The sequence below is a fragment of the Tiliqua scincoides genome, chromosome 1 (assembly GCF_035046505.1).
Source record: "Tiliqua scincoides isolate rTilSci1 chromosome 1, rTilSci1.hap2, whole genome shotgun sequence".
Lineage (NCBI taxonomy): Eukaryota > Metazoa > Chordata > Lepidosauria > Squamata > Scincidae > Tiliqua > Tiliqua scincoides.
In genome coordinates, this window is record NC_089821.1 from 306,014,315 (window position 1) to 306,026,901 (window position 12,587).

The 12,587-nt window shown below is 45.6% G+C and overlaps 1 protein-coding gene across 4 annotated transcripts in view; it reads right to left on the reverse strand.

Moving 5' to 3' along the window:
• The window catches only part of SYNE2 (spectrin repeat containing nuclear envelope protein 2), a 252,356-nt gene that overhangs the window by 61,980 nt on the left and 177,789 nt on the right, over nt 1-12,587 (reverse strand). For all 4 annotated transcript variants that reach the window (XM_066629628.1, XM_066629621.1, XM_066629615.1 and 1 more), the window contains 6 exons: nt 10,950-11,082; nt 9,186-9,368; nt 7,001-7,147; nt 6,287-6,463; nt 5,973-6,128; nt 2,400-2,549 (listed from right to left, as the gene is read on the reverse strand). In XM_066629628.1, coding sequence (XP_066485725.1) covers nt 2,400-2,549; nt 5,973-6,128; nt 6,287-6,463; nt 7,001-7,147; nt 9,186-9,368; nt 10,950-11,082 — 946 coding nt within the window. The remainder of the gene's footprint in view (nt 1-2,399; nt 2,550-5,972; nt 6,129-6,286; nt 6,464-7,000; nt 7,148-9,185; nt 9,369-10,949; nt 11,083-12,587) is intronic.

The window sequence follows — 12,587 nt, forward strand, 5'->3', positions numbered from 1 at the left end:
TTTAACAAATTAATATGTAACCAATTTCAGAGGTAACAGTATGTGCTTCACAGCAAACGTTTAAAAAAATGTGTATAAGAGTAAAGTATTGGAATTAGCTTCATTACCACCTTAATCTGAGGCTGTTGCTGTAGCTCGTTCTGGAACACTTGGTTAGAGGAAGATTTACAGGAATAAATGCATTGGTTTGATCTCTGCTGCCTTTCTCAGCAGGCAACTTACAGATACAGCCACCCCTGAAGGGCTTTAAATTGCAAAAAGAACAGACAGTTCAGTTGTCTGTTGTTCCATGAAAGCTTAAAATCCCTATAAATAGTTTTATAAATGAAGCTTCCAACATTCTCTGTAGCTTAGTTAGAACCAAGTAGATTTCATAAGGAAATAAGAACAGCCCCACTGGATCAGGCCATAGGCCCATCTAGTCCAGCTTCCTGTATCTCACAGCGGCCCACCAAATGCCCCAGGGAGCACACCAGATAACAAGAGACCTCATCCTGGTGCCCTCCCTTGCATTTGGCATTCTGACATAGCCCATTTCTAAAATCAGGAGGTCGCACATATGCATCATGGCTTGTAACCCATAATGGATTTTTCCTCCAGAAACTTGTCCAATCCCCTTTTAAAGGCGTCCAGGCCAGGTGCCATCACCACATCCAGGAGGTAGGGCAATTCATTGCAAAACTGGCTGAATTGGGATTAAGTCTCATCCTCTGCTGTGAAACAACCTTGGAACAATGGGCCATCTTTGACCTCTCATACCCATCTACAGAGCAGCATCCGTTAAGTCTGACTCCAGTGCTACTAGAATGCACCCCCCCCCCCCCGCATCACACCCCTTACCTAGCTGCCCACAGCCTTGCAAGGCTTTCAGGACTGCCTGGAAAGCCTGAGGCTTCTGACGCAGTCTTAAGCAGTACTTCTGGTTTTCTGGAAGTACTGCTTAAGACTGCGTTGGAAGCCTCAGAAGGCTTTCTGAACAGTCCTGAATGCCGGCACGGTGCTTCGCCTGCCCCTGGAATGGTTCTGGAGGGCAGGTGGAGGTGGCACAGCAGGCAAAGGCAGCAGCGGACACGTTGGTGCTGCTCCCATAAGGCCCCTGGGTGTGGTGCCTGGGGCTTTTGCCCCGCCGCCCCCTCAAGCCCTGGTTGCTGTTGTGAAAATATTAATTTTAGTGCCCACCCCAACATTTTGAGCTGCAAATTTTCACCAGAGAACTTCTAGGTCGACTTTAGATCCTGCATTATTGTGACATTAACTATCAAAGCAAGAGGAAAGGCTACGGCGTTTGGGCCTCTTCAGCCTAGAAAAGAGGCGCCTGAGGGGGGACATGATTGAGACATACAAAATTATGCAGGGGATGGACAGAGTGGATAGGGAGATGCTCTTTACACTCTCACATAACACCAGAACCAGGGGACATCCACTAAAATTGAGTGTTGGGAGAGTTAGGACAGACAAAAGAAAATATTTCTTTACTCAGCTTGTGGTTGGTCTGTGGAACTCCTTGCCACAGGATGTGGTGATGGCGTCTGGCCTGGACGCCTTTAAAAGGGGATTGGACAAGTTTCTGGAGGAAAAATCCATTACGGGGTACAAGCCATGATGTGTTTGCGCAACCTCCTGATTTTAGAAATGGGCTATGTCAGATGCAAGGGAGGGCACCAGGATTCAGGTTATTGTCTTGTGTGCTCCCTGGGGCATTTGGTGGGCCGCTGTGAGATACAGGAAGCTGGACTAGATGGGCCTATGGCCTGATCCAGCAGGGCTGTTCTTATGTTCTTAGCCTACTTTACCAGATGCCTGAACTGGGCAGGAAGACCTGAGCAGGAAGACCTGAGAGATGGACTGTGTAAAGGGTATAATATTTCAGAAACAAAGATAGGGCCATCACTAGAGTACCCACTCTCTAAATCCTGCAATGGTTTCTGGTCAAACAGATTTGAACAGAAGTGGGTTTTTTTTTTGGGGGGGGGGGGAGGTCATGCTTCTAATATCTACCTACCCTGTTTGTTCAGAGACCATCATGAGACAGAAGTAACAAATTTCTATCCTACATTTTCATAAGATTATACTTGAGGCAGGAAATACATTGTACGAAATCCAAAAATATCCAGCTCTGGTAGCTTACAGGGTTTTAAAGATCAGTGCCAAGACTTTGAATTGAGCCCAGAAGCAACTTTTAGCCACTGCAGGCAATACACCAGAGTTATCTGTTGACTCTAGCTAACACAACCTGCAGGCAATCATAGCTTTATCATTCGGCTTCTAAGTATCATAGAAATGATTGCTTATGCAAAGCTCTAGTTTCAAATCCTAATTTAGCAGGGAAGTCAACTAGGCCTTTCACAGAGGACTCTCTTAGGCTTAGCCTATGCCTAGCCAAAAGTCAAATTGTCCACCTGATTGCCTACTCTGGTCCTCATTTCATCCAGTTCTTTGATTCTTGATGCCATCTCCTCAGAAGCCCCAGCGCAGTCAAGGGAAGCGGTGTAATTCTGTTTCAGCTGATCCACATCTGCAGATTTAATGGCAAGCTGATTTTCTAGTGCCTGTGGAAGGGGCACAAGGAGAGGAGGGGGGATGAAAAATGAACATTCTTTCTGGTGCAGAACTCAAAACATAGTTCAGAAACTAACAGCTAGTGCAGTTCCTTAAAAATCAAACCTAGGCAATCTGTTTAACTATAGGGAAGGGGTGGGGAGGGGGAAGAAAGAGAAACTAAGGTTGTGCAGAAATAACAAATACTGGAAAAAAGCATCACTGAGTGAGTTATAACAGGTAGACCACAATACCATGGTTTCTGGAATAACTTTTTGGATTGTGTGCTAGATCTAAGTACAAGAAGAGCAAAAAGGAAACCCTTTAAGGGACAAACTCTGAAGGAAACAATGTACAAGATATCATCAAGAGCTATACCATTTGAATGATAGAATTGAGTAGATATCAGCTATTCTGTACACCTAAAATCTGATGTTCAGGTCCTGGCCTCTCCCATTGAGGGGGTTTCAGGGTGCACCTAATATTTTATATTTAAAAAACGAACTTGAAAGAGGCATCAGCCAAGAATCTAAGAAATTCATCCAATCTCTCTGAGCAAGTTAATATTAGCCAGGATGGAAAAAGTATAGCAGTCGCTAGATGACCAGCTGCAAGAGCCCTGTCTTCAAGCTGAAATTCATCTAAGCATTAGAAAAGATACAAAATAAAAAATAAAAAAAATCCCAGGACAGTTCTGTAGCAAATGTGAGTCCAAAGGAGAGCAGATGTGAATGGTTTTATTGGCAAACAATTTAAAGCAGTGGTTCCCAAACCCACTGATGGGTCACCACCTGATTTTTGGTAGGCCCCACAGCAGCGGAGCAGAGCCTCCAATGAAAACATGGGTGATAGAAAGATCAGATAACTACAGTAATTGCCTCATGCCCTGAAGCTATTCATATAGCTGCTAATTGCATTGCATAGAGCTCAGCTCCTTGAAAACTGAGCTCCTGCAGTTTGCAAATATGTGTAAATATATTTGAGCATTTTTTTTTGAGCATCTTTTTGGGGGGTTATTATTACTTGTGAACAAATAAATAATTTATTTCTAGATCTCCTTTTAAAGAAAAGTCTGGTAAACCTAGGTAGGTCCCAACAGAGTGTCGTTTTAAAAAGTGGGTCCCGGTGCTAAAAAGTTTGGGAACCATTGATTTAAAGTATGCAATTTGAAGCATACAGTGGCTCAAGGGCTGGCATTTCAAGCCCTTGTGCAGATCTTTGCTTCTCTCTGTAACTAGAAGCAGCAGCATAATTCCTGCAGACCACCCCATTACTCAGTAAAATGTGGTTAACGTTTCTGCATGATTTTGATTCTTTTTCCAGCGCTGTCTTTGCCAGGGCTTTTCAACCTTTTCCCCAACAAGTACCACTTTTGCAACTATCACCACAACCACCAGAGAAAGCAGCTGAGCACAGAAGTGGGCCCCAAAGTTGGGGCTTGACTCTGCACCTTCTTTCCCTAAACTGTGGGCGCAATCCTAACCGCTTATGTCAGTGCTTTAGAGCACTGACATAAGGGCAATGCAGCTCTGAGGTAAGGGAACAAACATTCCCTTACTTTGAGGAGGCCCCTGCGAGTACCACCCAACTGCAGGATGCAGCACATGCCCCACTGGCACTGCTATGCCAGTGCTGGAAAGCACTGACATAAGCGGTTGGGATTGCACCTTGTATCTCTTTAGAAGGGCCAAGCAACTGCACAGACCCACATTTTGACCACTGGTGCACACTGCCTCAGCCATCTGCACCTCCAGTAAGGGCAGGCCAGACAGGGGAATGCTACATGGTTATCTTGGCTCTGGAGCCAAGTACCACTTTCCATATTGTGAAGTACTACTAGTGGTACTACTGGTTGAAAAGCATGAGTTTGTGCACAAGTCTGCTACAAAAATTCTTTTTGTTGTCATGTTTTCTTTGAGAAAAAAAAATAAATTCCTGGGTGTCATTTAACCTCTCTCGTTCTTTTCCTCTCCCCTAGTGGGTGTACCTGCTCACTAAGAGAGTTTCAATCTGTCCTCTATTTATTCCCAAAGCTTCTTTCTAGCGAGTTGGAATGAATCCCTCCGTCCCTTGGCTAGAAAAACGAAACAGTCCCAAGCTTAGCAAAACATCGCAGGGAATAAATAGCAAAACTACCCGCTACTTTATTACTTCTGCAAAAGAAGAAAAAGGGGTAGCCATGGCAATAAAACAAAAACAAATCTTGCACCCAGAAGGAAGAGGAGGAAGAAGGCAAGAAAATTGTAGCAAATACTGTCTCCAAGTATGATTCTGAGAAGGGTTTGTCCAACCAATCAGTACAAAGTGTGTTCCAACCACATTTTGGCCTTTGTGATCTGGTTCTCCAGTCCCAGTTCAAAGGCAGTAGCATTAAATCTAGTCTCTGCATAATGGTCTGCAAGGTGGTTCTGTGGAAGTAGCCCTGTTGCAGGGCAAATGTTGAATTTTGAGAGTCAGTGTGATGTAGTGGCAAGATGGTCTCTATCTGCAGCCAGTCAGTCCTCTTGGCTACATCAGAAGGAGTAGTCAGACAGGAAGGTCCACTCATTTGGACCATCAGGGGCCAGCTACCATTTGACCCCTCCTCTCTCAGGAGAATCCCTATTAGCCTTGAATGGGGAGCAAGAGTCCAGCTGGACACCATCGTCTCTCTCCCTGCAATGCAGTGGGCTACTCCAAGTGGCAGTGGAACCTCTGCCACTCAGAGCATCTCCACTGGTTTTGGGGGGGTGGGCGGAGAATAGTCTGGGTAAGTGGTTCCTTCCTTCTATCAAGAGGCCAATGTGGCTGGAGTGCTCCAAGCAGCAGCAGGAACTCTGTAGCTGCTTGGAGTGTGCCAGGGTGGAATAAGTGGGAGGAACACTGTGGAACTCCTTGCCACAGGATGTGGTGATGGTATCTGGCCCAGGTGCCTTTAAAAGGGGATTGGGCAGATTTCTAGAAGAAAAGTCCACCTCAGGTTACAAGTCATGATGGGTATGTACAACCTCCTGGTTTTAGAATACCAGGTGCAAGCGAGTGGCAACAGAATGCAAATCTCTTATTGCCTTGTGTGCTCCCAGAGGCATCTGGTGAGCTACTTTGAGTTACAGGAACTGGATGGGCCTTTGGCCTGATCCAGTGGGGCTCTTCTCATGTTCTTCATGTTGTCTCCAAGCCTGCTCGCTCAATAAACATGCAAGGGCGGGTGAGCCAAGAAAGGAAGGGGGCATGAGCCTGGAGGGATCTGCTGGAGCCTGACCCTGCTCACTCCAGTGGCTGGGATCAGCAGCTATGTGGCTCCTCCTTCCATTGTAGGAAGGATATAACATGATGTCAGAGCTGATAACAGGAAGTGGTGGTTTCCACATCCCTTTCTTCTTCTGGATTGAGTCTGATAGGCTGCAGGGCAATCTGTAGGCAGAAACATTATCACCAGGAAATACTGACTTTACCTTGCAGTCCTCGACTCTCTCCTGTGCATCGATGAGGCTAGCTGGTTTCTGCATGAGTTTTAGCCGACTGCTTTGTGCTTCCAGCCAACTGCTCAAGGACTGGGCTCTGTTCTCGTTTTCTGCAACGGACTCCAAAATGTGCTCTAATTCTTTTATCTGCAAGATTGTAGTGGCAAAAAACTTTGTTATGATTTGAATTACATGGGAGAAAACAGTACCAAATCTCTTGCTCAGGACACACACAGCCTTGGGTATGGCTTGAGACAGCTAAGCGACAGTCACTTTGTGCAAGAGAATCTAAAGGATGTCCAAACCTTTTCATTCAGGGAGCCCTGCAACCGGTGCCACTGCAAGTTCATCTCCCCGAGACGCTCAGCAAACACCGTCCTCTCGTAACGTTTACTTTCCACATCGCACGTTGACATCTGCAGTAGTGACTGGTTGACATAATCAACTGTCCACTGCTTAAAGTTCATTTCCATCAGGTATTCCTGGAAAACAGAAAGACAAACCTTTCAGAAAAGGCACTTTCCATGCAGTAAACACCATTAGCTGTTTTAAAGTGATTTATTTTGATGGCATTCAAAGAGGCATTAATGCTTGGCAGAACCTATTTGACCGCTGGGTCAAGCCTTTCTCTAATAGTTACGGTGGAGTGTGGGCTTTAGGACTACGTACTTCCCTCCCCAGCTCATCAAGCCTAGTGGGCAATGAACACTTTTCCTGTCTTTTACTTTATTAAGAGGCTCTCTTATTAGGAGACTAATAACACCAGTATACAATCAGGTCCATTCTGATCCAAGAGAATGGCATCGCTAAACAAGAGCATCCACAGGACATGGACAGTGGAACTGATGTGAAAAGTCTGTGAAGTCAATGGGGGGCGGTCAGCACACACGCTCCCACTTGCCGTCAAAGTCATTCCGGGCAGTGATTGGCAACACATAGGCACTTTGGGGTCCTGATATCTCTCTGAAACAGCGGCAGTTAATCAGCTTCTAGAAGTCTTATCCTTCTGGTCTACTCACCCTGTACTTCTTAAGGAGGTCTTTCACTTGGCACAAGGGACTCTGAGGACTGACAGCTGCCTCGTTCCTTCTCTGTTGATCTACATGGTCCATCCAGGCAGTTAATTCTGTAATGGCTTCATGAGATGGTAACTTTGCCATCTGAAGCTGGTAAAAAAAATTATGCACTTGTTCTCTTTTGCATATATTTCACAGGTAAAATAACACATTCATATTCTTATTAAACAGCAGGGTACTCTCAAGAAAAACTTAGGCAAAACTAATTGGATTTGTCTGAGATAAAGAGGTCTACTTATAATGGGGGGGAAGAAAGTACAGGTAAATTGGCAGTAAAAAAGGCCAATTCTATGCTTGGGATCATTAGAAACAAAACAGCTAATTGAGAACAGGTATTGAGAACAAAACAGCTAATATTATAATGCCGTTGAACAAATCGATGGTAAGGCCACACCTGGAGTATTGTGTCCAGTTTCAGTTTCAGTTTCAGCACCTTTATTGGCATACAATTACAACACATTGAGAACATTCATACATGAAAAGCTAGGGGAAGCCAAAAAGAAAAAAAAATATACAAAATACATATACTATCAACATTGCAGACTACAAATGACACCTACAACCCAAGCACTTCAGAGAATAGGGGCACGCTTCAAATTGGTCGCCACAATTTGTGAGATAAATTTAGCTATCTGAGAAACAATGTCAGAATCAGTGGTGGTTAATAAAAATTGCAATATAGCAAAATCCTCAGCAAGGGAGTTAAGATAAAATTGGAGAGCTAGACATTTCCTTCTATTGTGTCCAGTTCTGGTTGCCACATCTACGAAAAAAAGGACATAGTGGAAATGGAAAAGGTGCAAAAGAGAGCGACTAAGATGATTACTGGGCTGGGGCACCTTCCTTATGAGGAAAGACTATGGCGTTTGGGCCTCTTCAGCCTAGAAAAGAGACGCCTGAGGGAGGACATGATTGAGACATACAAAATTATGAATGGGAAGGATAAAGTGGATAGAGAGATGCTCTTTACACTCACATAACACCAGAACCGGGGACATCCACTAAAATTGAGCATTGGGAGGGTTAGGACAGACATAAGAAAATATTGCTTTACTCAGTGTGTGGTCGGTCTGTGGAACTCCTTGCCACAGGATGTGGTGACGGCATCTGGCCTGGATGCCTTTAAAAGGGGATTGGACAAGTTTCTGGAGGAAAAATCCATTATGGGTTACAAGCCATGATGTGTATGTGCAACCTCCTGATTTTAGAAATGGGCTATGTCAGAATGCCAGATGCAGGGGAGGGCACCAAGATGCAGGTCTCTTGTTATCTGGTGTGCTCCCTGGGGCATTTGGTGGGCTGCTGTGAGATGCAGGAAACTGGACTAGATGAGCCTATGGCCTGATCCAGTGGGGCTGTTCTTAGGTGAACACATATGTGAATGCATGAAAAGGAAGGCAGAACTGAGGCATAGTTCTCACAAGCTGCACGTGAGAAGAGGACAGTAGTTTTATTCAGTCATGTTTTGGGGGTAGAGTGAATGCACTGACAGGAGAAGTAGGTTCCTAAGCATGTCCCTTGTACCAATGTGCTCACTCACCCCAAGACGTTCCATCAAAGGGGGCCATCGTGTCCGAACAGTTCTTCTCACACACACGCACGCACACACAAATTAAAAAATTAAAAATCCCTGCACATAGAAAAACAGTTGCCAGGGAAGACTAGTTGCCAGGGATGAAAGGCAGGGTATAAATGGAAATAATAAAGAAAAAACCTTAAAAGGCAAAAGTGACAAAAGTGTGTGAGTTAGCCAGTGCAGGACAGTAAGGATGAGGGAAAAACAGTACAAATTTCAATTTCTTAGATCATGATCTATTTTAAGTCAAAGCTAAAGAATGGGGATTGGACATAGGCCAGTATGATTTAAACTGAACTTCAGCACCTCATTACTGAATTGCATACTTTAAGTTTGTATAAATCCTTGTAATCAGTGACACCTACAAAAGGTACAGAGGCTGCAATAACAGCAGTTTTTGATGCCTTAATATAATGGATTTTGCTTAAGAAAGATGAATACGATAAGCAACCCAGAACAAAGAAATAATTAGACTGCATAATATAGCCCTTCAGAATAAATGCCAGCAATAACCTGTTGAGCAGGGTTTGGCTATTGATTTTTGCTCCTCACCTGGTGAAACTTCTCTTGGATGCTTGGAAGTTGAGCAATCAGGTCTGCCCATTTCTGCTCAAGCTCTGTCAGAAACGACCGGAGGATCGCAGCATCACAGGCCTTAATAAGCAAGAGCTGATTGCCCGTGCTTATGACTGATGACTTCAAGGATGATCTGTCATCAACTTCTTTAGAGAATGCCTAAAGAGTAGGGGGGGGGGGGGAATCACATAGGCACGTGTCAGAGAAGGGAATTCCCAGAAGGCTGACTGAGGGGGAGTAGTGCCCAATGGTTAGTGCACACACTAACCCCTTCCTGCTTCCTATTTTCCTTTTACTAGACAGGAAGCTGAAAGAGTAAAAACCTTCATAGAATGTATCTGTGGCCACCATCCCAGGCTGCAGAGACCAGGCAGAAGAGGGCTGTCTGGGAAGCCCTTCCTCCTAGAGAGCACTGAACCCCTAAAAAGGAATTCCACAATAACATCTATAAGGCAAAGAGACATGACAATCTACAGAATTATCTGTCAACATGGACAAGGCCAACCAAAGAACAAAATGGAACTAGTTTGTTCAAAGGCTAAACAAAACAGATTAAATAAAATGGGAAAAGGCATGTCATAAAAGTACAGCCTGATGATGAAAAATGCCTGCTTGGCAAGAAAACATAAGGAAATTATTTTCACCAAAAGGATGCAATAGCCATTAGCACCCAGCAGAGGGTGCTGAGGTGCTGCTGAATCACATGCCTCGTGTACCTTAAATTAAGGGGTTGTAAGTGGTTAAAATGATGGGAAGTCAATTAAAAAAACAAAGTCCAAACAATCCAAACAGTCCCCAGCTTAATCTACTTACTCTGCAAAAGGAATATCTAGTCCTTTCTCTTGCGGTTGGGCAAGTGAGTGCTCCTTTCTGAGCTCCCAACAAAGAGGTCACTCAGGCAGCTGGTAGAGAACAAATCCCCCCTTCCTGTGAGCTTGGGAAATGTATAATGATGCCATCCGGTTACCTAATTGGAGGAGTGGAAACTATACCTGCTCACTCCATCCTACCCCTTGGACCAAGACAGACAGGGCTGCGACCTAATGGATAAGTGCATACCAATCTCAGTAGGGGGTTAGCCATCTCAGACAGGAAGGAAAGCCAAATACACAAACACCTGTGCTCTCTTTCTCTCGTCCTAGTGCTGGAGATTTGCACAGACAAAGAATAAAGACTGCTTGGAAAGTATATCCCAGAAGCTGAATGACATAGAAGCTTCTAGGGAGTTAAAAACTGTCTAAAAAATACAGAAAAACGGGGGGAAACTGGAAAAAATACAGGGGATTCATCACAGCATGATTTTTAAAAAAGCCGAAGAAGAAAGATTATTAATTGCAAAAAAACTGTTGCTAGGAGGCCATTGTATGAAACAGGTTTTCTGCAGGGAGAAATGATTCCCACTTCAAAACATTATGTTATCATGTGCTCCAGGAAGGAGTAGGTACTGTAAGCAACATAGATGTTGCCCAGTGCCATAGCTAGAGGGGGTGCAAAGTACTAAGTTTTGCAGGGAGCCTCACCACAGTGTGCAAGTGGCCCCTCCCCCTCTACTTTGAGCCATTCCAGGCCACAAGCAATGCCTCAGTTTTGCTCTTGCAGCCTGGAATGGCTCCAAAGGGGAAGGGGAGGGGTGCTTGCATGCCATGGTGAGGCTCCCTGCAAAACCTTGCACACCCTCTGCAAAAGTGCTTTGCACCCCCTCTAAGCTATGTCACTGATGTTGCCAAACCACAGACTTACAAGCAAGTTGCAAATGTTGCTTCTGACAGTGTCCAGGTCTTGGGATGCACTGAGCGACTGCTCCTTCCAGTCGTTTATCCTTTGCTGTGCGGACTCCAGCCACTTCTCCAGCTCCCTTGAATCTCTGTTATAGCTGCAGAAACAAATCAAGGTTGGAACTTGAATCAATTTAACTGCAGAGCAGGTGACTCTGCTCTTCCCATACATCAAGCATTCAGTTTAAAAGAATGTTCTCATGTAGTTCAATTCAAAATATTGCAGTCGCAGCAGTATAAATGTCATGGAAGTTAACTTCACTCCAACTCATGTGCACAGGTAAAGGAAGTTCTGATGAGGGGAGTCACCCTTTTTGATGAGGGGGGTCACCAAAGGTGAACTAGGAGCCAAGTTCCATTTAGCCTGCACTCCCCATTACTTAGTTACTGGCCACCTGGACATCAGAAAAAAAAAGTAAAGTCTATGACAGAATTCAATAAGACAACCACAGAACCAGAGAATAACCATCGGTGTACAGAGACAGCCCACTTTCAATTCTCCACAGTCCTCAAAGCATGGCCATCAGGCAAGGTTTTAACAAACACCTAAAGGAGAGCTTGGGTACCACCACAGAGAAGGCCTGGTACCATGTGCCAGCCAATCAAACCTCTATAGCAGTGGTTCTCAAACTGTGGGTCGGGACCCAGTTGGTGGGTCACGACCCAATTTCTGGTGGGTCGCAAGAAGTTGGCGGCAGCCATCTTGGAAGATGGCAAAAGACCTAGGTGATGCCATTTTGGAAGTGGGCAAAGCCTAGGCATCGCCATTTTAAACTTCCCGGCATTGAGACATAACTAAGAGCGGCTTGCACATGTGCAAAGAAAGCAGCGTGCTGCTTTTCCCCAGAAAGCATGCTGCTGCCTTCCAGCTGGACCTCTCTCTGCACTTGGAGGCTTCCCTCAGGGGGGCCAATTTCAGCGTGCAGACTTGGATTGCAGGCAAAGAAGGACCAGGAGAGATGTGGACGAGTCAGCCAGGCTTCGCCCCACCAACCTTTGTCAGTATGGCTGCTTTGATGGGATAGGCTGTCTCAGGGTTGCAAGACAGAGCAGCTCCCCCCCCCCCCCGCAGCTGGACTGGGCTGAAGAGTGTAGGCAGAGACTTGAACACAGGGCTTGGGTGAGTAGAGGCAGACCTGTGTGATCTCCCTTCTTGTAAGTCTGCTTTGAAAGCAGCATCGCCGCCGCCGCCACCCCACTGCCGTTCTCGTCCTCTGCATCACAACCTCTCTCCCTCTCTGAAATCGCCTGGAAGCCACGATCCTTTCCGGCCCTGGCTAGCACGTCCTCTCTTTATATCTTTGCTGGGGTGAGGGGGGATCCCTGGTTGCCTGGCTGCCAAGAGAGCAGCCCGGAGGGGTGGAGGAGGGAGGGCAAGCCTGGCATGTGGGGGGGGGAAGCACCCAGGGAGAGTGCTGCTCCCCCAGCCGCTTCTCAGATGTGCACCCTTCCCCTCTTCTTACTTCTCTCTTAGGCTGCAATTCTGTCTACTCTTACCTGGGAGTAAGCCCCATTGCCTATAATGGGAGTCAATTCTGAGTAGACGTGCTTAGGCTTGGGGGAGATGAGGGGAAGCATCCCTGCTTATCTTCCTTCTGAGGGG